Source organism: Heloderma suspectum, chromosome 6 (genome assembly GCF_057233095.1).
Source record: "Heloderma suspectum isolate Gila_16-S chromosome 6, 16-S_ref, whole genome shotgun sequence".
NCBI classification, from domain to species: domain Eukaryota; kingdom Metazoa; phylum Chordata; class Lepidosauria; order Squamata; family Helodermatidae; genus Heloderma; species Heloderma suspectum.
In genome coordinates, this window is record NC_139463.1 from 73,837,569 (window position 1) to 73,861,368 (window position 23,800).

At 48.0% G+C, this 23,800-nt stretch overlaps 1 protein-coding gene across 1 annotated transcript in view; it reads right to left on the reverse strand.

Moving 5' to 3' along the window:
* The window catches only part of MPP3 (MAGUK p55 scaffold protein 3), a 91,494-nt gene extending 68,992 nt beyond the window's left edge, over positions 1 to 22,502 (reverse strand). Inside the window, exons 1-5 of the mRNA XM_084808290.1 lie at positions 22,304 to 22,502; positions 20,412 to 20,533; positions 15,047 to 15,165; positions 7,519 to 7,596; positions 2,199 to 2,279 (exon numbers count right to left, since the gene is read on the reverse strand). Coding sequence (XP_084664416.1) covers positions 2,199 to 2,279; positions 7,519 to 7,596; positions 15,047 to 15,165; positions 20,412 to 20,436 — 303 coding nt within the window. The 5' untranslated portion in view covers positions 20,437 to 20,533; positions 22,304 to 22,502. The remainder of the gene's footprint in view (positions 1 to 2,198; positions 2,280 to 7,518; positions 7,597 to 15,046; positions 15,166 to 20,411; positions 20,534 to 22,303) is intronic.
* Positions 22,503 to 23,800: the final 1,298 nt, after the last annotated feature.

A 23,800-nucleotide genomic window follows, 5' to 3' on the forward strand; every position in this document is an offset into this window, starting at 1 on the left:
CTCAGCAAGGGACTAAGCTAAAGCTTGGCTGGATTCAACGCCTTATGCCGCCAACACCAAATAAAAACAATGAGATGTCCTCTGAATATGTGCAGAGTGCTTCTCATGCTTACCCAATACCCACAACCATCCTCCCACATTCACATGCAGAATTAGGGATAAATCATTAAAAACCTATCTATCCCACATTTCTACCATACAAGATACTCAAAGCACTTAATAAAACCGAAGAAAAACCCACAGTAAAACAGATATCGCTGAACACATCCTAAAATTACCAATAAACCTCAAGCGTCAAAAGCATACAGAGAAAACCAGCAAAATGTTTTTTAAAAAAACAACAACTGCAAGTCAGAGCAGATTGACTGTATATGCAGCAGTAGCAGCAAGAAACAGGCAGCCTGGGTAACATATTTCCATATGCTTTTTGGAATAGTCTTGCCCTCTACTCCAGGGGTGGGGAAAAGGTAGATCTCCACTTGCTTCGGACTTCAACCCCCAGAAGCTCCTGCCAGCATGGTCAGTGGTCAGGAATGCTGAGAATTGAAGTCTAAAACATCTGGAATCTATTTTCTGCCCACTCCTACTCTACTCCACTGGAAAATCAGCAGGGAGGAAGACAAACGGGCTTGCTGGGGGAGAGGATCCCAGGGCCTGGGAGCAGCTGCTGACAAGGCATTCAACTGCATTGCCACCTACCCCATCTCAGAGGTGCAGGGGGACATGGTCCAGCCCCTCCAGGGATGATCTGACTGATCAAGAATGCTCATATCATAGGAGACAAGCGACTGGGAGAGTGCCTTCTCACTTGCAATGCCACACCTCTTGAACACCCTTCCCAGGGAGGTTTGCTTAGGAACCAACTCTGAGGTCTTTCTTGTGCCAGGCAATGACCGTTTTATTTTCCCAGCACAGGCCTTCTGTTGTCTCATAACCCCTGTGAAGTTTCTCCCCAACCCCTCCTAGTCCCTTTTGTTCTTAAGTATGTGCCCTCACACTTTTCCTCAGGAAATTTCCTCACATATTTTAAGCACCAACAGAACTGAGGGGGGGAAGCCATTTTGAAGCCGGGTAACAGTGGTTAAGCATCCCCTCCACCCCACCTCTCTGTTCCCAACTGCACCTACCAGAAGCAATCTTTCCAGTACAGAATAGGCCTCTGGCTTACCTCACAAACACACACCTGTCCACAGAGCATGCAGTGACCCAGTTCACCAATAATGGCAGCAAATCATGGAATAGTTAACCCACAATTTGCCAAAACACACATGCTGTTGACATTTTGAATATGCAACCTTCAATCAGATTTATTCATGGGAGACAGAGCCTACTCTGAATTTAAATCATCTCAAATTTAAATCAACTCAATTGAATATCAATTTAAATAATCTCAAATACAGTAAGTTCTTCAATTAATTTGCGCCCTGACCCAGATAGAAATAGGGTTTTTTTCTAAGCTAAATTGCCATGCAGGCAGAGGTTGGGCGGGGGGCGCGTGCTGCAGTATGTGGGAACAGGAGAGTTATCGCTTCTCTCCCCAGCTACAATCCCCCCTGAAAATTACCCCCTGCATAGCAATTAAGCTAAGAAAAAAAACTGGACATCCAGTGCTCTGCGGAATAGATCCAGGGGCCTGGGAAATAAGATTCAAGTCCCGGAACCCAGGCCTAGCAATGCCCTTGATCCCAGCCAAACTGTTAACTTCTCTTAGGCTGCAATCTTATGCAAGTTTAGACAAAAAAAGTTCTACAACTCCCAGCATTCCCCAGCCGGCACCTTTAGGGCACAATCCTATGCATGTTTAGACAGAAAAAAGTCCTACAACTCCCTGTATTCCCCGGCCAGGCTGGCTGGCCAGGGAATGCTGGGAACTGTAGGACTTTTTCTGTCTAAACATGCATAGGATTGCATCCTTTGAGAGGCCGTGATTTGTAAACATTCTGCTACTTACACATTCACACCGAACAGGTATGGCAGTTCCATGCCCTACCACAAGGCCTCAGCAAGTAGAGGGGAAGGAGTGCTCTTGTAGACATGCAACACGAAGAGGTTTGAGGCTATTACATGTGCTTAAGCAATAGCAAAAGACAAGCTGACAAGGGAATTACTAAGAGCATGGTTCCCACCCGCTCCACCCAGAGGATCACAATGCTGCACCACCACCCCTTTCTCGAGCTACAGAAGAGAGAGTCTTTTACCCTGAGATGAGGAGTTGAAAGCAACTGGAGCAGCTCTTTTTCATCACTATTCATTGGGGCAGTCTGCAATTCTTCCATCACCTTAAAGAAACAGAGAGAAATCTATCCATGCGCAAGACAGGTGAGACAGCATATCATTTCCTAGTCACCGACTGGCTAATCTTGGTATCACACTCCAGAGAGACAGTTCAAAGGCAGCCTCTCAGAGCAGAGGAGCACTCTGCAAGGGACACGGGACTGGAAAGTAGCTTAGGAAGCTGCCTCATGTGGAGACAAACCACTGGTCTGGTCCCTTTAGCTCAGTACTGACTACTGCATTGACTGACGGTGGCTCTCCAGGGTCCCAGGCAGGAGCCTTTCCCAGTCCTTCCTGGCAATGCCAGGAGCTGAACCTGGGACCTTCTGCAAGCAAAGCACTCTAGTGCAGAGATGCAGAACCTCAGACCCAGGGCAGGGGCCAGATCCAGCCCTCTGGGGTTCTCCACATGTCTACACCCTCTCCCATCCACCAACCGGTTGGATAATAGGAACAACTCCACATGCTTCCAAACACTAGAGGGCACTACAGAATGTCCTGTAGCTTGATCAGTTCCTATTTCCTGCTCCCTCCCCTTCCTCTTCCTTCTTCCTCTGCCTCTGCAGCAAGCGCCATGTGCTCTGGGATGATGTGTATAAAAGCAGTAATAAAGTAAGCTGACTTGAACTTCTTTTAAACTAGCTCTAGCCTCCGTTTATTGCCTCCAATACTAAATGCTGTCTTGCCACACTTTCTCTCTATAAAGCAACTCTGCTCTAAGTCACCCCAAACTTTTCCAACACAACCAATCATTGGATGGTTTCCCGGCTTTTGTGCAGTTTTCTCCCATTCTAAAAGCTTGAAATACCTCTCCTAAGGCTTAGCTACTAGCAGTAAAAAAAAAAATTAAGCTAAAATATGCTTGTATTTTTGGTATTTGTCCAGAATCTTTGGCCCTTGGCTCCACCTACTGCTGGAATGTGGCCCCTGAGAGCTACTCCAAAATAGAATTCAGCCCTCGTGCTGTAGGAGATTCAACACTCCTGCTCTATCAGTCAGCTCTGTTCCCTCCCTGAAGGGACAGCCAAGGGTTAAGAGAAAGGCAAAGTAAACAACTGAGTTCATCCTGTGAGCAAATGCAGGTACATCAGCATCAGCATAAACACATGTGATGGCCCACTGGCCATTTTAGAACTGGAAAACCCACTTTCAGTGGAGACAATCGGGAGCAGAGAAGAAACAGGAATGGATCTTCTCTGCTTCAAATTGCCCCCCAGAAACTTTCTTCCCCCCTCCCCACCAAAAAAGAATCAAGGAGAAGGGCTCATGCCTAGACCCTTCTCCCCAACACTTTATTTTGGATGTGCAGAGAATTCATGCAGGATTTCATCCTGTGAGCCCCCCACCCCCACCCCTGCACTTGCACTCTGAAGTGGTACAATCCAGAAACAGGTTTATAACCCCAGTGACAACTAGACCTATGCATGTGCGCGCGCATGTATGTTTGAGTTAAGGATTGACAATAAACATGGACATGAGGGAGAGATGGGAGGGGAGAGAAAGAAATATATATAAGGGAAATTAACACATAATAAAGACATTTAAAAGAGGGACAAGGCATATGGGTGTTTTATATGCACGTGCTAGAAGCCTCAAAGCCAAGATGGGTAAATTACAATGTGTGATATTAAACGAGAATATAGACTACCGGGGGGGGGGGGGGCGGTATTAGAAGCTGGGTGGAACAATGATAATAAATGGAATTCAGTTTCCTCTGGATATAAAATCTATAGAAAGAAAAGAGTAGGCCGTACTGGGGGTGGTGTTGCTCTGTTATGCCAAAGACAGCAGAGAGTCCAATAAATTAGAAATCACAAAAGAAGCAAACTTATCCTCACAATCTGTCGGGATAGAAATATATACCAGAAGTAAAAAGAAAAAAACGAAAAAAAAAAACAGCAGAGCTTTATCTACAGTACCAACAAATCGCAGGAAAAAGGGGTGCAAGTCAGACGAAAGGTTTGGCTTTGTGGGTGGTGACAGATTTCAATGCAGTTGGAAAGAGTCACGCGTTTAAAAGGAAATGTGTCCTATTATCACAAGATCCGTAACAAGAACATAACTTTTAGATCTAGAAATAAAAGCAGAAACCATTCGTAACTCCCTACTTATGTGCTTCATCGCGATTCTAACAGACATTTTCCTTAGCATAGATTACTTGCACTCTAGAGGTCCTTAGCCATTTCATGAGCTACAGAAGCAGGGGTGCAGAACCGCTTTCAGCCTGAGGGCCGATTAGCAGTTAGGAGAAGCTGGGGGGGGGGCTGCATTCAGGGGGGGGGGTACGGTCAAAGGCAAAGGGGTGGGGCCAAAAAGCCAAACGTGCCAGCCTCTTGTAGCTTAAAGCTCTTCCGGCCAGTTACTAAGCCTTGGGAGAGGCATTCCAACCTTTTAGAATGAGGAAGAAACTGCCAGGAAATCACCAAATGACGGGTAGTTGAGGGAAAGAGGGTGAGGCCAAGGGAATGGGCATGGCTTGCTGGAGAACCACAGAGAGCCAGATCGGGACCCCCAGAGGGCCAGATTTGGCTCCCGGGCCTGAGATTCTGCACCCCTGCACTAAGGGATTACTGAAAGATACTATACAGCAGGAGTGGGAAACCTTTTATTGCCAAGAGCCACATTCCCTCAACAAAAATCTGGTGGGGGCCACACTCTGAACAGATCTAGAGTGGGCAGTGCCAGAGCAAGCAATGGGCAGGGCCAGTCCTCCGTGCATCTGTGCACACATAGCCCACCCCTCATGGACCTGTTCACACATAGCAGCACGGACACACATATCCCTTTACATCGTTGTTGTTGTTCAGTCGTTAAGTCGTGTCCGACTCTTCGTGACCCCATGGACCATAGCACGCCAGGCCTTCCTGTCCTGCGCTCTCTCCCAGAGTGTGCTCAAGTCCATATTCATTGCATCGGTGATGCTATCTAGCCATCTCATCCTGTGCCGTCCTCTTCTCCTTTTGCCTTCAATCTTTCCCAGCATCAGGGTCTTTTCCAGGGACTTTTCTCTTCGCATTAGGTGGCCAAAATATTTGAGCTTCAGCTTCAGGATCTGTCCTTCCAATGAGCACTCAGGGTTGATTTCCTTTAAGATGGACTGATTTGACCTCCTTGCAGTCCAGGGGACTCGTAACAGTCTTCTCCAGCACCACAGTTCGAAAGCATCAATTCTTCGGCGCTCAGCCTTCCTTATAGTCCAGCTCTCACAGCCATACGTTGCTACTGGGAAAGCCATAGCTTTGATTATAGGAACCTTTGTCGGCAAGGTGATGTCTCTGCTTCTTACTATGCTGTCTAGGTGTGCCATAGCTTTCCTCCCAAGGAGCAAGCGCCTTTTAATTTCATGGCTACAGTCACAGTCTGCGGTGATCTTGGAGCCCAAGAAAGTAAAATCTGTCACCAGCTTTTGCACTCCCCACTTTCACCCTCAACAAGAGGCTCTTTAGATCCTCTTCACTTTCTGCCATTAGGGTGGTATCGTCTGCGTATCTGAGGTTGTTGATAATTCTCTCGGCAATCTTAATTCCGACCTGTGATTCATCCAACCCGGCGTTTCTCATTATGTACTCTGCATATAAGTTAAATAAGCAGGGCGACAATATGCAGCCTTGTCATACTCCTTTCCCAGTTTTGAACCAATTGGTTGTTCCATGTCTGGTTCTTACGGTTGCTTCTTGACCCTCGTACAGGTTTCTCAGGAGACAGGTAAGGTGCTCTGGTACTCCCATCTCTTTCAGAATTTGCCAGAGTTTGTTGTGATCCACACAATCAAAGGCTTTAGCGTAGTCAATGAAGCAGAAATAGACGTTTTTCTGGAATTCTCTTGCTTTCTCCATGATCCAGAGAATGTTGGTGATTTGATCTCCAGTTCCTCTGCCTCTTACACCTATTTGTTCATTCTCTCCGCCACAACATTCAGTCAGCACTCTGTGCCCAATGAGCATGCTCAGTCTACACTGGACCATTTTTGGAATCTCCCCTTAGGCTATTTCTTCCTAAATATTGTTTTGTCCTTTTGCAGACCTTGGGATTGCTCCAAGCCTGCATGATACCTCCTTCTCCTGCGTGGGTGGTGCTGTTTTGATTACATAAGGATCCTCATGCAGAAAATGTGTTCGCTCATAGCATATATAGGATTACTGGCATATTACTAGCAAAATACCATTCTCCGGGAAGTGGAGGAATTGAAGACAGAATTAAGATGGATACATTGCACCCTCTCCATAGAACCTCAGGAATTCACTATCTCATTCTGCGGCATGCATAGATTAGGCTTCAATCATACCAGAGCAGGGCTGTTGAACCTCTTTCAGCCAGAGGTCCAAATTCAATTTCAGAGAAGCTCATGGGGGCTGCATTGCAGTGGTGGGCAGGAACAAAGGCAAAAGGGGCAGGACTAACAATACAAAAAATACCAGCACATTTTAGCTTAAAAAGCTTTTTGCTGGTAACTAAGACTTAGGAGAGGCATTTCAACCTTTAGAATGGGGGGAAAATACGGGTGCAAAAGGCAGGAAACTACCAAATGATTGGCGGTCAGAGGAAAGGGTGGGGCCTGGGGAACCCCAAAAGGCCAGACTGGGAACCCAGATGGGTTAGGTTTGGTCCACAGGCCTGAGATTCAACACCGCTGTACTAGAGTACCTAAACTGTGTCCCATTCCTAGTGATTGAAAATCAAGCTTGCTCTTTTTGGCCTCTTCATCTGCCTAGCCTCACTCTGGATTCCATTTCTTGGTCACATTGGCGCACACCAGAACACGACGATGAGGAAGCGGTTTTTCAAGCTTATATATACAGCTTAATATAGCACTCCCAGTACATCTTCAGAAATGGACTGATCATGCTGAAGCCTTTGCCAATTTTACAGGAGAAAGGATTACAAAAGTTTAATGCAATCAGGTTGGGGGGGGGGGAGCCCTTAGGTAAGACGCTGTCAGTGGGCTCATCTCCTTGAGTGAGCCTACCTCCTCCTCTCCACTGTTGCTGGTGCTGTCCCATTTGCTTACATCTCTGGCCCATCTCCCAGAGACAGAGAGGACAAGGCATGTATACGTTACTGGTCCTTTTTCTTCCTCTCATAGCTTGCTTACTCGGAGAGGGCAAGAGAACAAGCAGCAATAGCAAGGAAGAGAAGCAGCAGGCCCAAGAGGGGTGTGGACCTCGGGAGGTGCCTGGCAATCCCAACCCCTGGCACCAACACACTGTACACACATGTTCATAAGACGGTACTACTGGCACTTACATCTTCAGCTAGAGCTGAGGCACTGTGCAGGACTGGGACCGGGCTCTGCCGTTCATAATGGCACAGCTTTTCATGAATCTGAAACAGAAGACAAGACACACACACAAAATAAAATGTCCAAAGACTGGAGCAATCTTGACATGTCGCTCCTTCCTACTGCTGACATAAGGAAGGAGCCACAGGCAAATTTGTTCATTTCTCTCATGAATGTACAGCATTTTGCGATCTGGAAAAGAAAGTCTTGCTTCATTTTAATTTATTTATATTAGGGTTAAACTGAAAATGATTCCCAAATTTGCTACCCCATTCTCAGGCACTGTAAAATGGGAGACATTTTATTTTATTATTTATTTCATTTATATCCCGCCTTTTTTCCTCCTTAAGGAACCCCAGGTGGTGTACACAATCCTCCTCATTTTATCCTCACAACAACAACCCTGTGAGGTGGGTTGGGCTGAGAGTCTGTGACTGGCCCAAAGTCACCCAGTGAGCTTCCATGGCCGAGTGGGGACTAGAACCCGGATCTCCCAGCTCCCAGTCCAACACTCTAGCCACTACACCGCACTGGCTCTCGATTTTGGCTACTGAAAAGAGGGAGCTCACCTCTGAAGCAGCAGCAACACATTTCTTTATGTGGCAGCAGCAGAGATTCTCTCGCCAGCTGTCTAATTACTGCCACCATTTTCCCCCCAGAACGCCCTGGACACAGAGTCATTGCAGGGCATTCAAGGGAGAGGGGAAAATGGTGGCTGGCACAAAAAATGGCCGTTGCTACTTTCCCCTAAAACGTTCCAGAACAATACATCAGGGACATTCGTGGAGGGGGGTGGCAGACGCCAGGAAGCAACCAGCAAGAGGACCTATGCTAATGCTGCCACCTGATCTTAAAAAGAAAAAGTGCCACTGCTGCCGCTAAGAGAAACCCACCTCTAAAAAAGTTTTTTCAAAGACCTACCCCTTTCTCGCAAAAAATAAATAAATCACCATTTAAAATGCCACAGTTCCCAGCTTTTAAATCAATATCTAACCTTACTTCAGTGTAGAGTAGTGAGAACATAGGACCATTTGGCCAAACATTTTGGTAGTGGCACCCTCCTCCTCCACCTTTCTTCAGACATACATTTACTACCCACCTCTCTCTCTCTAACTACATATATTACGTGCTAATGTATACAACAGAGCTTTAGTGCAGTTTTTAAAAGAACTAAGCAGTTTCTCAGCTCCAAATACATACACAGGCATGTGCAAAACCAGGCCCTGTTTATCTATGAACAGAAAGAAGAGTTTCCCAGGCTAATACAAAGCATTCCAAGTTGACTTGAGCCTGTCTACGTTTTTCATACATCAAAGCTGCCCACAGGTCTCCGCAAACGTCCAAAATTTAGCCGTTTGAGCAATGGACAGACCCTTGTCTGTGGCAGATATGAGCACCCCTTTGGTCAAACTCACCGTGTCTTAGGAGAGGGCCTTTCCTTGCTTATAGGATTCACGCAAACACATCGTTCCCTTTAAGGCGCTACTCTGAGTCACTCTCTGAAACAGCTTCAGGCTTCTTCCTTTTAAAGCTCTCTACCTCAACTTCACCCCACATGAACCTTCCTGGACCTTTTTTCCACCACAGAAGCCTAGCCAACAGAAGGCCTATTTTACTACAACACTCAAGCTGTGGAGCAATTTCCCAGGAGAAGTATGCCTGGCCCCCTCACTCAGTGGTGCACCTAGGACTGGACCTCGGGGCTGAAATCCACACACCCACACCACAGCCCAGGCCACACACACATCCCAAATTACCACCCAGAGAGCAACAGGTGATGGGAGCAGTGGCAAACAGCACCTGGGCTGACACAAGCAAAGCCGACACTGCTCACTGAGGCATCCGGAGCAGCTGACTGGGCATATACATAGTTACAGATGCTCATTTTATTCTTGTTTCTTTAAAAAATATACTGTCCTGTTCTACAACAAAATTATGCTTATCCCCAAATAAATGTATTTAGGATCAGGCCAGCAGAAGCAGACCCCATTTTATTCCTGTAGCCACGATAGTGCTATGAATTAAGTGAGTTTAAAATACAAACCTGCACACGCTCAGACTATCGCTATATTTATCACGGTTGGCAAAAAAATATGTTGTTTTTTGCTCTAATATAAAGGCTGCAGAACCACTTGTGAAACACAGAATGGCGGAGAGCGGAGAAGAGAAATATTAGTTGTGTACTTCACAACTAAGGTAATACACATGGCCACCTAAAAAGTTTCCAGTCCAGGGTCTAAAATTACCTAGCAGCAGCACCACTGTCTGCTTTCAGGAAGCCAGTGAAGACAATTTTATTTAGGCGGGCTTTTGGGGGCTCCTGATTTATTGTCTGCTGCTGTTTTTAACTGCTGCTTTAATTGCTGCTGTTCTATATCTTCTCTTTTAGGGTGCTTCCAGAAGAGGTCTCCTACCGCTACCAGTTAGAAAGCATCATACAGTTATTCCATCTTTTTCTCTTTACAGGACTTACTGCGGTAAGAAAAAAGACAAAAGAAACAAGTGGAAGATAGCATCATCTGGACTCCCGCCCTCAATTCCATGAATGAGGCAAGGTGATGGCCCCATAAGAGACTCATCTGGAAGCAACGCTTAGGCTGCTCTTTAGTGTATTTTGTGTTATTTTTATTTCATGTAAGCAGCCTTGTGAAGGCTGTTAAAAAAAGGTGGGATATAAATAAATAATATTGACAGATTATTAAGATTTATACCCCACCCTTCAAGCACATGATCAGGGCTGTTTACAAGAAGATAATTAACACACTATAAAATAGCTGATCTATTAAAAAAAATAAGCTAAAAGAAACCAGCCAATCTATAAAAGCAGCATAAACAACTAATCGCAGAATACAACAGATGGACAAAAGCTAAAAAGCCTGGGAAAATAAAAAGGTCCTCACCTGGCGCCGGAAAGATATTGGAGGGAGCATCAGGCAAGGCTCTCTGAGGACAGTGTTCCAAAGCTGGGGCGCCACCACTGAAAAGGCCCTCTCCCTTGTAGCCATCTGCCACACCTCAGACAACAAAGGAACCCAGAGAAGGGCCTCTGATGATGATCTCAAAGTACGTCCAGACACAGGTGGAGACAGGCCCATAATCATTATAATCTCCCTCTTTCCTTGTACCCCTTCTCAATCCTCTGATCTGCATTAGCTCATCTGCCAGTGGTCCCTCTGTCCCTCTTCCCCTTCTGCCATGCCACTCTGCATGGCTCAACACCCTCTCCTTTTCTGCTTATGAAGCCAACTTTTCGGGCTTCTTCACATGGAGCTTTTATCCTGGTATTGAGATTGCTCTCTCATGGAAGTTTGCGGGCTCTTTACATGACGCGGTGAACCTCCAGGACATTTCCTGCACTAAATGCCCTTTGTTCCGTTTTTAAATAGATCGCAGATAATGAGCTATCAAATTACCCTGTTGTGTTCCGCTTGAGTTCCCTCCGTGAAAAGAGGAAAAGCGGCAAGAAGAGGAGAAGAGGAACAAGATCAATGAAAGGTAATGGAAGACTCAGGTACAGGGGAAGGAGGGGGAAAGGGGAGGGTGAAAAGGAAGTGCGTGAAAAAGGGATTTGTTGTGATCATGCATTTAAAACAGAAGCAGAAAGCCCTGTTTTAAATGCAGGATTTTAAGTTGGTGTAGAGATGCCCTTCATCTTCCCCTTTTTCAATAAACTCTTTTCTGAACCGATTCACTTGTATCTCCTCTCTTGTCCAGTTCTCCCCTCTTATCCTTCCCACAATACTCAAAGTCAATCTCTCTCCCACACATAAATACAGACACAACGCGAGCACTTTATCCACCTCATGTCAGGGCCAAAACAGACATTATATTAAATGTGTGTCTAGTAGCTATGTGTGGGTTGTTGTTGTTTTCATTTTTACTCTACAGTAGGTCCAGAGGGCCCAACCCAGATCTTAAAAGCCTCCCCTACTCCCCACACTAGGGTCCCAATATGGATCAGGGCCCCTGAACCTATTCTGGAGTAAGGGGGCAGGGAGACACAGCTGCTAGACACACATTTAAAGTAATGTCTGTTTTGGACCTCAGTTAAAAGGTTCTTGGGCAGGGGCTGTGTCACTTCTGTACAGCTCCGAGAACACTGTTGGCGTTCTATAAACAGCACTGTGGGGATGGATGCCACACAAAAGTTAGCAGCTGCTACTAGTTCTAGCAGAATTCGTTCCATCTCAATCAATGCCTACTTTTTTGTTAACATGTAGAACTTTTAAAAGGCAGGGCAAACATTTCTTTCAAACTGTCAGTTCCTTCCAAAAGTAGTTTTGTTAATTGTTTTGGTATTAAGTGAAGACAGGGTTTATCAGCTCTGTAAACAGCTCTGCAGACCGTACTAGCAAAAATAGCAATAATAGTGCTATTAAAATTCATCAGTGCAAATGTATGCATATTCAACTGTTTCTGCTTCCTTGGAAGATCTGAGCCAAGAACCTTGTAAGGTTCTGCACAGGCATGACTATTAAGTTTATTTCAAGAGGGTAGTTTTGTATTCATTGTATTCATTGCTCCATGCCCCAAATTGCATTTTTAATCATTCCCCCGCCGTGGATTCAATGTGTAGTATCCATTGTTAGTTCTACTTAGAGTAGACCCATTGAAATGAATGGGACTTCAGTCTGTTGTGACTAACTTAAGTCTCATTCATTTCAGTCGGTTTACTCTATGTAGGCCTAACATTGGATACTACCCAATTCTAACACCCAGTTTTAGGGCCTAAACAATGCTTTCTGGTCTCAGAAGTGCTGTCTCTCCAAATCCAGATTGTGGGACCTGGCTGTGGTTATTTAGCCCCAGTGCATACATTTGCCAAGAGCTGGCATAGGAACATAGGAAGCTGCCTTATACTAATCCAGACCCCTGGTCCATCTAGTCCAGTATTGTCAACACTGACTGGCAGCAGCTCTCCAGGGTTTCAGGCAGGGTTTTTTCCAAGCTCTACCTGGAGATGCCGGGGATTGAACCTGGGACTTTCTGAATGCAAGACGGATGTTCTACCACTGAGCTACAGCCCCTCCCCTAAAACATGGTGGTGAAGCACTGTAATAGCATGACAGAAGAGCAGCAAAATCTCCTCCTCTCCATTTCCTGCGTCAACGAGATCTCCTAGTGAATGTGTACTCACAAGGAAGCTCCCTTGACATGACATCTCAACCTTCCCTTTAATTTGAAGGGGATCGATTACACAAAAGAGTTTCCACACAACCAAAAGTATGGGGAGTGCAAGAAAAGTTTCTTTTCTCCATTCTTTAAAAATGTTCATTCGTTCGAACTGCATTTGTTTTGTTTTTCATTCATTTGTAGTTCATTTGTTTTCAAGATACCAAGTTCCACTGATTTCAACTGGAGACTGAACTAACCTTCTACTGCCTGTAACTTCAGTGTCTTCCATCCAAGCGGCATGATGTTTTCAGCCGTTCCACCACATGCACATGCATACACATACATTCCACCATGACCAGGTATTTATTTATTTTATTACATTTTTAAACTACCCAATTGAAGTTCTCTAGGAGGTGTACAAATTAGAAACATAAAATACAAAGTAACAATAAACATAAAATTCAAAGTAACAACAAAACAAGTCAGATAAAAACAGGATACAAACAGCAGCAACACATAATAAAATCAAAAGTAAAAGTAGCAGCAGGGATAAAACAAGATCTAAAAGTGCTAAAAACTATTCCTAAAAAATCGGGAAAAATACAAAGGCAAAGAAGGCCATAATGTAGTCGCCAGGCAAGCCTCCCTGGCAAAGACAATCCACAGACAGGACACCACCACTGAAAAGACTCTGACCGGGTTAGCGCAATCACAGAGGGGGAAATAATCCCCTGTGGCACGCTGCACGTGCCAGTCACATCCAGGTGAATTTGCATAACTCCTCTCACCAGTGCAGCTTGCTGTGTCATGGGAACCCAAGGAGGGTGGCTTGTTGCTGTGGTTAACAAGCCACCCAGAACCCATGGGCTGTTGTAGGGTCCTCTCTTATAGCCACCCGCCTCGCCTCATTTGGCAGGGGAACCTGGAGAAGGGCCTCCAATGATAATATCAAGTTCCAGGTAGGTATATATCGGAGGAGGAGCCAGTCCTTCAGGGAAGCTGGCCCTAGGCCATTTGGGGCTTAAAAGGTCAATACCAGCACTTTGAATTGGGCCCAGAAATGGACTGGAAGCCTGTGAAGATGACAAAGTACCGACATAAGGTGATCATATCAGCCAGTCCCCATGAACAATCTAGGCCCTTTGTTTCAGACTAGCAGAAGTTTAAAGACCATTTTCCAAAGCATGTCTTTGACAAATTTCAAACAAAGTGGACAAAGGATCCTCCTTTCATAAAAAAAATTAAAAGGCGCAGAGACAGCTAAACCAAACAGATCTTTCCAATCTATTGATTTCTCTGCTCTCTCTCTCTCTCTTCCCCCATTCCTGTAAGCTTTCTGTGACCTGTACAGGTAGTTCCAGAGCCTTTCTATTTCTCATTAGAATTTTTTTCCATTTGCTTTAATTCCCATTCATTTTCATCATAAAAACGAATGAAACAAATGGGTCTCATTCACTTCATTTCCCAGTCATTACTAAAATAAATTCACATACCCCTAATCAGGTGCTCACATAGAGGCCCCAGCTCAGACAGGAAATGATATGTGATGGACGGGAGGGCTTCCCCCTCCTCTGCCACTGTATTCCAGCCCCGGGTCATGAAGAATGTTTAAGCCCGGGCTATGGCGGGACAGAACAGCCACAAAAACGGTTAGATGGAACCTGATATAGTTACATCTCCACAGCTAAGCAGGCCTGGCTGGCCCAGTGCCTGGGTGAAACCTCCACATACGCCAACTGAAGTGCCTTGCAGGAAGTGTGGAATGCAAATTAGGGAGCAATCCTATGTCCCCTAGACAGCATCTGGGGGACCTAGGATTTTGGGTTTCTGGGCTCCGAGGTCAGAACCAGGGCTCTGACTGTGGCACTCAGAAACCACGCTCCCTGCCCCTCCCCCTCATAGTCAGTGCGGTTCTCTCCATGCTGGCTATGTCTCCATGCTCGGAAATGGAGCGCGGAGATGGGGAAAGGGGGGCAGTCCCAAGGTCAGGGAGGAGACTGCGGAAGCTGCATTACACAGCTTCCTACGTGCCGTGCCGCCTCCCCCCCCCCCCCCGCTGCTCCAAAGCTCCCCAGCTAGACAGGCAAAATTGCCTATCTAGCCAAAAATACAGGGCAGCCGAAGCACAGAGGCAAGGATCACCTCCATACTCTGGCCGCCCTGCATTGGATCCGAGTTCAGAGGCTGATGACTATCTCCATAGGATTGCACCCTTAAGAACTCTGCATGTTTTTAAAAGCACTCCATTTTACTTGCACATCACAATGTCCAGTCTTACATTCTGCGATCAAAAAGAGGTTCCTGGGCTGAGTGCTAGGCAAAGAGGAAAACCATAAGGATAGAAGCCAGGAAGAGTTTTCTCAAAACAAATGTATTTACCTTCATTAAATAGCTGAGACTTCTCTCACTGAAGATGTCTCTCAGGAACACCATTTCCTCCTTGTGATTTGAGTCAGGTCTCAGCTGTGATGTCAAGAGTGCAAGGGTCTCGTGCAAACCTACAGGAGAAATACGGAAGAGACTCACTGGAATCCGATTATAAACAGTACTACAAAAGCTTTAGGCCAAATCCCAGTGCCAGCTTTCATCACAGCTGCAGCACAAAACCAGAGCAGAGGAGGAGAGATACTTCAAAGAAAGTGTACTAACTACATGAGGGATTTGAGCTACGATGCCTACTTTTGAACTTTGTCCCCAGTGCTGATCAGCACAGTCCCCGTATGACGTGCCCATATTGGGGTACACCAAATCAGTGTGTGTGAGCTTTCTTCTGGAAATATCCTTTGAATTTGTGATCCCACTTTTCACTGCTATTGGGGGCTCTTTTCTCCATCCATATGTGAAATCAGGTAAGAACACCCTGCCAAGAGACAGGGTGTTCTTGTGGTGGCACCATGACTGTATAACTCCTGATGGCGATTCGCCAGACTCCTTCTCTTCCCGTCAAAACATTAATTAAAAGCTAGTCTAAATAACAATGCCAGGGCCCAGTGTCAGCAGTACTGTGGGCCTGAAAGGTTATAGCCAGATGTGATTAGAAGTAGCCTGGAAGGGCTTGGGCATGAGCTTATCTCTGTCAGTGTTCTCAGAGCAGAGCCAGGGGGAGTCACCCAACTCCCTGTCCGCCTGCTGGTCTGGCCTTGGCAGGCAGGGAGGCTGGACAGGGAGTCGGGTGACTCCCCCTGGCTCTGCTCTGAGAACACTGACAGAGATAAGCGCACACAGACTCTGACATTCCAGAGGCTGAATAGGCCCAAGCCCTTTCAGGCTACTTCTAATCAAATCTTAGCTATAACCGACAAGGCATGCCGCAGTGGTGAAGCTGGGCCCTGACCAATAATCTGCTGTTTTACGATGCTCTCAATAAAGGTTTAGGACTGCTGCCTTTTGATGCATTACCACTGATGTCTTATATACTTCTCGTTTAATGATGCATTCTTTTATTGATGCACAAAACCCAAAGGTAGCCTTTTTGGATTTCAAAATATGTATTAGGGCAATACGTTTATTAGGCCAAACCAAAGGTCGCAAAATAGTGTGCAAGCTTTCGGGTTCCCCAGAACTCTTCATCAGGCTATGTATTAAACACAGCAAAAAGGTTGGTGAAGAGGAAGGGAAAAAAGCAGGTTGATGGTGAAGCGATGGGGAAGTATGCATTTAGTCACAGTCTTAAGAGGGAATGTGGGAGGAGGTTGCAGACATTCAAATTAGGCTCTACCAAGTGCTGTGATAGCTTCAGCTTGCACCTTGGACTCTTGGGATGTATTAACAAATGGTTGATCCCCCATTTTTGAAAATATAATATCCAGCTGTTGCCCAAGTCTCTCTCCATCCTTTGATGAAACACACAACCCTACTGCAAGAAGATCAAACCAGTCCATCCTCCAGGAAATAAAGCCAGACTGTCCACTTGAGGGAATGATATTAAAGGCAAAACTGAAGTACTTTGGCCACATAATGAGAAGACAGGATACCCTGGAGAAGATGCTGATGCTAAGGAAAGTGGAAGGCAAAAGGAAGAGGGGCTGGCCAAGGGCAAAGTGGATGGATGATATTCTGGAGGTGACGGGCTCGACCTTGGGGGAGCTGGGGGTGGCGACGGCTGACAGAAAGCTCTGGCATGGGCTGGTCCAGGAAGTCACGAAGAGTTGGAAGCGACTGACCGAATAAACAACAGCAACAAATACTGGTCTATCTTAGCTGTGGTAAGTGATCTTAGCTGGATCACTTAGCTGTGATCACTGAGACAACTTGCTTTGAACACTCATAAGCCCCACACAAATATTCAAGTCCTGTTATTCAAAATGTGATCTGGCCAAAAGCGTTTTGAAGGCCTGATCACGAGCAGCAACACTGCCGATTTAACATTATTCTCTAAAGTGCCCTCCATTGTTCTTCTGGAGAGAATTTCAGCACCGAATAATAGCATTTCATAATAAGATGCTTTGTGCCCCCTCATCTCCGCTTTTATTTTTAAATGATTTTTATTTTTTAAATGGAACCCAGGGTTTCTAGACACACACACATGCATATACATATTTCTGGGGTTGTTTTTCTCTAAGCCCTCACATTTCTAGCCAGAAAAGAAAAAAGGCCTTGATCAAGGAAAGGAAAGGAAAGGAAAGGAAAGGAAAGGAAAGGAAAGGAAAGGAAAGGAAAGGAAAGGAAAGATTCCTCCTGTGCAAGCACCGAGTCATTGCTGACTCCTAGAGGAATGCCGCTTGCGCTGGCGTTTTCATGGCAGACTAGCCACCATCTTGGCTATTGGTGAACCTTATTTGACAAGGTATGATCATACATAGATGCTTCTCTTCTACTGGGAGCAGCCACATTCTTCTCAGCATACAACCAGAATCATAGCAAGTGCCTTGGGGGAAGACAGCATCTGTCTTGATCAGCAGATTCCTGAAGTACGTCCAGACAGAAGTGGTTGTGGGGAACATAAGCGTAAACAGTGGAACATGGGACTCTACTCCCAGTATTTAGAGCAGGGCTACACAACCTCTCTCCCCCTCCCCATATCGCAGCTCCCATGAGTGCTCCAATCCCTGCCACCGCCACTGAATTCTGATAAAGATCGCTCTTTCCTCACTGGTAGCAGCAGCTATATCAGAATCCTTAGGGGAGGGGATGGAAAGGCTTTCCTCCCCAACCCACAGAGTTTCTGATACAGATTGCTCTTTTCCCACTCCTGCCAGAAGTAGGGAAAAAGGAAAGGTTCCTCCTGTGCAAGCACCGGGTCATTACTGACCCCTAGAGGGATGCTGCTTTCGCTGGAGTTTTCATGGCAGCTGGAGTTTTCATGGCGGGGTGGTTTGCCATTGCCTTCCCCAGTCGTGACTACCTTTCCTCCAGCAAGCTGGGTACTCATTTTACTGACCTCGGAAGGATGGAAGGCTGAGTTGACCTGAGCTGGCTACCCGAGACCCGGCTTCCACTGGGATCGAACTCAGGTCGTGGGGAGAGTTTCGGTTGCAATACTGCCGCCTACCACTCTGTGCCACACGAGGCAAATTCTGGTCGGTGTTAACCTATTACAACTCTCTCTCTTGCGCGCGCGCACACCCACACACAGTCGTATGGTCCCTTTAAGATGAACAGATTTATTGGGGCATAAAATGTCACGGACTACAGCCACTTCATTGGATACGTAAAGCGTAATCCTCATCTGGCAGACCTATAGAGAAAAAACCATGGTAAACAGAGAAGTGTCTGCCAACTGAGGATAACCATACATCTGATGAAGTGGGCCCCAGTCCACAAAATCAAAGAGACCACCTTTCACAACCCAAGCCTTCCTGATCCTTCTGTTTCCCTGCTCTCCCCCCTGTCATCTAAAGTTAAGCAGGTGGGGCCTGGAGAGAGGGCTTTCTCAATCATGATGCCTCACCTGTGCAATGCCCTCCCCAGGGAGGCCTGCTTGGGACCAACTGCAATGTCATTTTGGTTCCAGGGAAATTGGGGGGGGGGGCGCAATTGTGTGTGTTTATTTAAATCATAGTGAAAGCCGCCTGTGGGTTTTGTTTCATGTCACCCATTCTGAATTGTACAGTTGCTGTTTTTTGACCGCCCCTCTCTGCCTTTTTATCTACCTGGTTATCGTCATTTTATATCAATCCCTCTAACAGCAAACTCAGTGCCCTTGGGCCGACAGGACTGGAGACAAAATGGGAGCCACTGAGAACAGGGAGGCATCAGCATGCTCCAGTGAATGCTGATGTATGCAGAGGTTAAAAAAAAAACACACACCAAAGGGAGCAACGCACCCACCCACCCCCTGCAAAAACAAAAACAAAAAGCCCAATGGGGGCTGAGCATGCTCAGTGACCTCCAGGTGCCATGGCAACCCCAGAAAAACAGGTTGGCCAGAAAAGAGTAGAATGGCCTGCTTTTGTTGCAAGTCCCATTATTTATTGTCATTGGGTCTCTTGGTTTCTTAAAAAATAGTATATGATTTTATCCTACTGGCAAACAGACCTGGCATTGCACGGGTGAGAACTGCCCTTCGTTTGACACAGCAAAGCCTTCAAGCAAACTTACCCAGCTGTCGGAGTTGGCCACATTATGGCCACCCCGTCTGAGTGAAGCCATGCCCGTTGGCACCCTAGGCACGGGCCCTGCCATGATGCACCCCTATGGCCCCCTGAGGGAGGGGTCTGTGCACTCCACTGTCCTGAGGGAAGCTGCCCACAGTGGGGGGCGGGCATGTAACTTTGTCCCTCAGCCTACTAATCTCCGCTGGCTTCTAATTGTATGGGATGCAAACCTATGTGCTGGTTATGGAAGTCTGCCCCTACTGGCTGAAGATGCTCCTGCATGCTTGCACCATGTATTTTAAAAACAAAATAATCCTGAGGTGCACAATCCCAGGGTCCCTTTAGCATGTATGCCAAGTTTCAGGTGTCTAGGTTTCACGCTCTTGGCACCATGCTCTGATGGCCAGACAGACAAACATTCTCTTTTATTATTATAGATTGTAAGCAGCCTGTGGGATATCTACTGGAGAACAGGATTAAAATATTTTAAATAAATAAATAATCTCATGTCACTATAAAACAGGGGTGGGCAACTTGTGGTGCTCCAGATGTTTTGGCCTACAACTCCCATGAGCCCTTACTATTGGCAATGCTGGTTGACACTTAACATGCCATGGTACCTGGAGATCACTGAGCATGCTCAGTCCTCATCAGGCTGTTTTTGGGAGGTGGAATTGTTTCCTTTGGTTATTTTTTCTTTAGACTTCTGCATACATCAGGATTCACCTGAGCATGCGGATGCCTCCCTGATGTTTCTCAGTGGCCCCATTTTGTTTCCAAACCTATCGGCCCGGGGGCGCTGAGTTTGCTATTAGAGGGACTGATATAAAATGACAATAATCAGGTAGATAAAACAGCAAAGAGAAGCAGCTAAAAAACAACTGTACAATAGTAAGCTGCCGGTGGGATATCTGGTGGGGAACAGCATTAAAATATTTGAAATCAATAATCTCATGTCACTATAAAACATGGGTGGGCAACTTGTGGCCCTCCAGATGTTTTGGCCTACAATTCCCATCAGCCCTAGCCAGCATAGCCAATGGTAAGGGTTGATGGGAGTCATAGGCCAAAACATCTGGAGAGCCACAGGTTGCTCTTTGGTGATTCTGAGCCTGGTTTTTGATCAAACACGGCCCTAATATAGTAGCCAACTTTTAAAAACACAGACATTATTCAGGAACACGCTAAGGCAGCAGAAAGTTCCATACCTGAATCTTCAGAAAGGACAGGCATGGCTTGTTCCTCCCTCACTTCTTAAAGATGAGAATGAGCTTTCAGCCAAATGACTGATCCACCTAGGAGGGCTGGGGCTTCCCCGCGAGCAGAATGCCTGGGGTCAGAAAAATAACTAGATGAGAATTGATTTTACATACCTTTAAAAAAATAAAGAATAAGTGAACAAAGGACGGAGTTGTGCCTTGCATAAATATTGCTGCACATCTTTCTTTCCCAACCATGCCAGCTGCGCCATTTGGAAAAAAAGATCTGTTGCTTGAGCGGAGTGGGGCAAACTGATAAATCCAGGAAGAGAGGATAGGAATCAGCAGAAAGTCCTCAAGTCAAACTTTGCCGGGAGATTTGTACAGAAGACTCCTTCCAGCAATCCAGGGAGGAACGTGAATGTAATGTTTGTGTGGCAACCAAAAACCAGGGGTTCACTGCCCAATTTGCCCCAAATATAGAGCCGCCTCTGCCCGCAAGGGAGGGCATCCTCCAGCCCACAGGCCTAATCTGGCCGGCAGAGGTTACCCATCCAATCCGCCGCCTTCCGGGATTCCTCCAGGGGGAGAGCTCTGATGTCATGCGGCCCACGGAGGACTGGATGTGGGGGTTATGCAGCACCACTTTTGACTGCTCTCCCCTGATGAAGGGGGGGGTAGGATGATCTGAGAGGAGGAGGAGGAGGAGATGGAGAGGATGGGAGAAAGCACAGCAGGGGGTTGGGAGGGAGAGATGGAGGAAGAGAGTGAGGGTGGCAATAGATGGAGTGGGGCAGAACAAGGTGGAGAACATGGAGGGCAAGAGGTAAAGGATGGCAGGGGGTGGAAGAGGGAGATAAATGAGGAAGCACGATGACATTCTAAATGGCTTCTTCGAATGCACACTCCTCCCTAAATGCGCTGCGTGTTCATGTCAGTCCACGCACGTGCACACAAACATGTCCCTCTCTGAGGGGGAAGGGACACCTCAGGCCACAACTGCACTGTCGGTAGTTCATGCATGTGAGAAAGGAGCATGGGGGAGAGGAAATGGCAAAGAGAAGAAAATCTCCTTTTTCTTTCTGCTCCAGCCAGTTGCCCTCAACTTCTCAGGTGGGTCTCTGCTTGGTTCAGCATTTTCAACAGTGGGGAGGAGGGAAACTGTGAAACAAGCACCATGCATGTCCAGGGCTTACTTTCGAGCCTCAAAACCTGTCAAGGCACTTCCCGAGAACACTCTGGGCATCTACAGAGTGCCTTCCCCTCCTTGGTGAACAACCACAACCAAACCCACACGGAGCGTGCAGCCTACAGGCAAGGCCTGAGACCGACCACCTTTCACCTTCGAACTTAAGCGCTGCTTTTAGGATTTGAACGCACGCACGCTGCGGCCGAGGCCCGAAGGCGGGACGCTGATCCGAGCTTGGGGCCCGCCGCCGTTCGGCCTGGGCACGGGCGGCCCAGCGAGAGGGGCGCGCCCGGTCGGGGCGCCATCGCGCAAAGAAACGCGTCGTGAGAAAGCATCGCCGGGGCGCTCTTCCGCCACGCCGAGGGCGAGGAATGGGGAGCCCGACGCGGCCCCTCCTCGCCCCTCAGCTCCCGGAATGAAACTCTGCCGGGGGAGAGAGGGAGGGTCGAAGAGGCGACTCTCTGGGGGCCGGGGAGGGGACCGGGGGACAGCAGGGGCTTGGGAGCCTCCGTGGGTGCCGCAGGAGGGAGCCCGAGGGAGGAGGAGGGTCCGCGGGAGCTCAGGCAGGAGCTCAGGCAGGTGCGCACGCGCCCCCGCACCAACCCAGGCTGGGCTTGGCCTGCTCCGGCCTCCCCATCGCTTCTATCGCCGCCGCGCCCGGCCGCCTGCCCGCACGTCCCTCTCCCGCACCGATCTTCCGCGCCAGCGTTACCCGCGGCAGCGGGAGCGGCGATCCTCGCCCGCTCGGACCTCGGTCCCTTCCTTCGCGCCGCGCCCGTCGCTGGCGTCCGGCAGCTGCGCGCGCGCGCTCTGCTCGCAGGGCGCGCCTCGCTCATGCGCTTCGGGACCGGCGGGGAGCGGAGCGGAGCCGAGCCCGCCCTCGCCCGCTCAGCCCCGGCGCACCTTTCCTCTCGCCTTCGTGCGGCGCCGGGAAGAGAGCGCCGGCGACGCTTCCCCGGATGGCGCCGCCCCTCCCCGGGAGCTGCGCCTCCGTGGCGCAAAGCGAGCCGCCGCCGGCGCCCCGCGCCAGCCCGAGCGCCTCCCGCCGGCGAGGCTGGCTGGGACTGTGCTTCGGCTGCAACCCCACGCGCGCTTACCCGGGAGTGAACTGCACTGACCGCAGGGGGATTGACTTCGGAGTAAACGTGCCTAGGCTTTGCGCTGCAAGGGGCCGGGCTTGTTCCGCGATAGGTCGGTTGCCTTCGGCTTTCCTGCTGCTTTGTTCCCTCCTTCGTCCCGTTCGGTTATTATTACTACTGAACCGGTTCCGGTCGCTCGCTCGTGTGTTTTTATTCCCACCCTGCAAGGCTGGCGGATGGCCCGGGACAAGGAGCGGGGCGCGCGGGGCCTCCCCACTGGGTCTCCCGTACCCAACAGGGAGGGGGCGGGAAAGGGCCAGGCTGCCAGTCAACTGGGGGATTCCCGCGCAGCAACCCCCTCGTGCGTCAGAAGTGGAGCCGTGGGGGATCGGCTCCACCCACCGCTCCGCCCTCCCTGGCTCAAAGCCGGCGAACGTTTACATCAGCCTTTCCCCCATCCAGGCGCCCCCCAGATGTGCCGGACTACAGCGCCCATCATCCCCAGCCAGTGTGGGATGATGGGTGCTGTAGTCCGGCACATCTGGGGGACGCCTGGATGGGGGAAAGGCTTGTTTAAATAAATGACCGAGGTTGTGCTTCCCATCTTTCCGTTTTTATTATGTTGATTTTAATTCTGACGTTTGATTGGGTTGTGTGTGGCGCGCATTTTTTTTTTTGCTTTCAGCTTTTCCCCTTTATTGCTTCGTTTTTTTTTTCTACCCCCGCCTTTTTATCTTTAGGTGTTTACTGCCGAGTGGCCTTTACCGTTTCCTCCCTTCTGCTAGTAACAGTAGTCACAATCCATAGAGAGCCTTTAGGGCGCACAAGAGCTGCATCGGAAAATCCGGCGTCAAGCAGCAGCGCTCTCTGGGCTGCTGGGAGAAGTAATACTCTGGAGGTTCCAAAGAGACACCAACCAGCAAAGTGGGATCTGTATCTGGTGAGTGGTTGTGACAACCACACAACATGCTAAGTCCTCTGATTTTGTTCTAGCTACTCTTTATTGTGCTTGGCTTGTGGCGGTGAAGCCTCTGGCACCAATTGGCTGAGTTGGTTGTGATGTCACAGAACGTTGCCACAAAGCTGTCGGAATGTTTGCAGTCCAGATCCTCTGAGGAAAGGGAAGCACA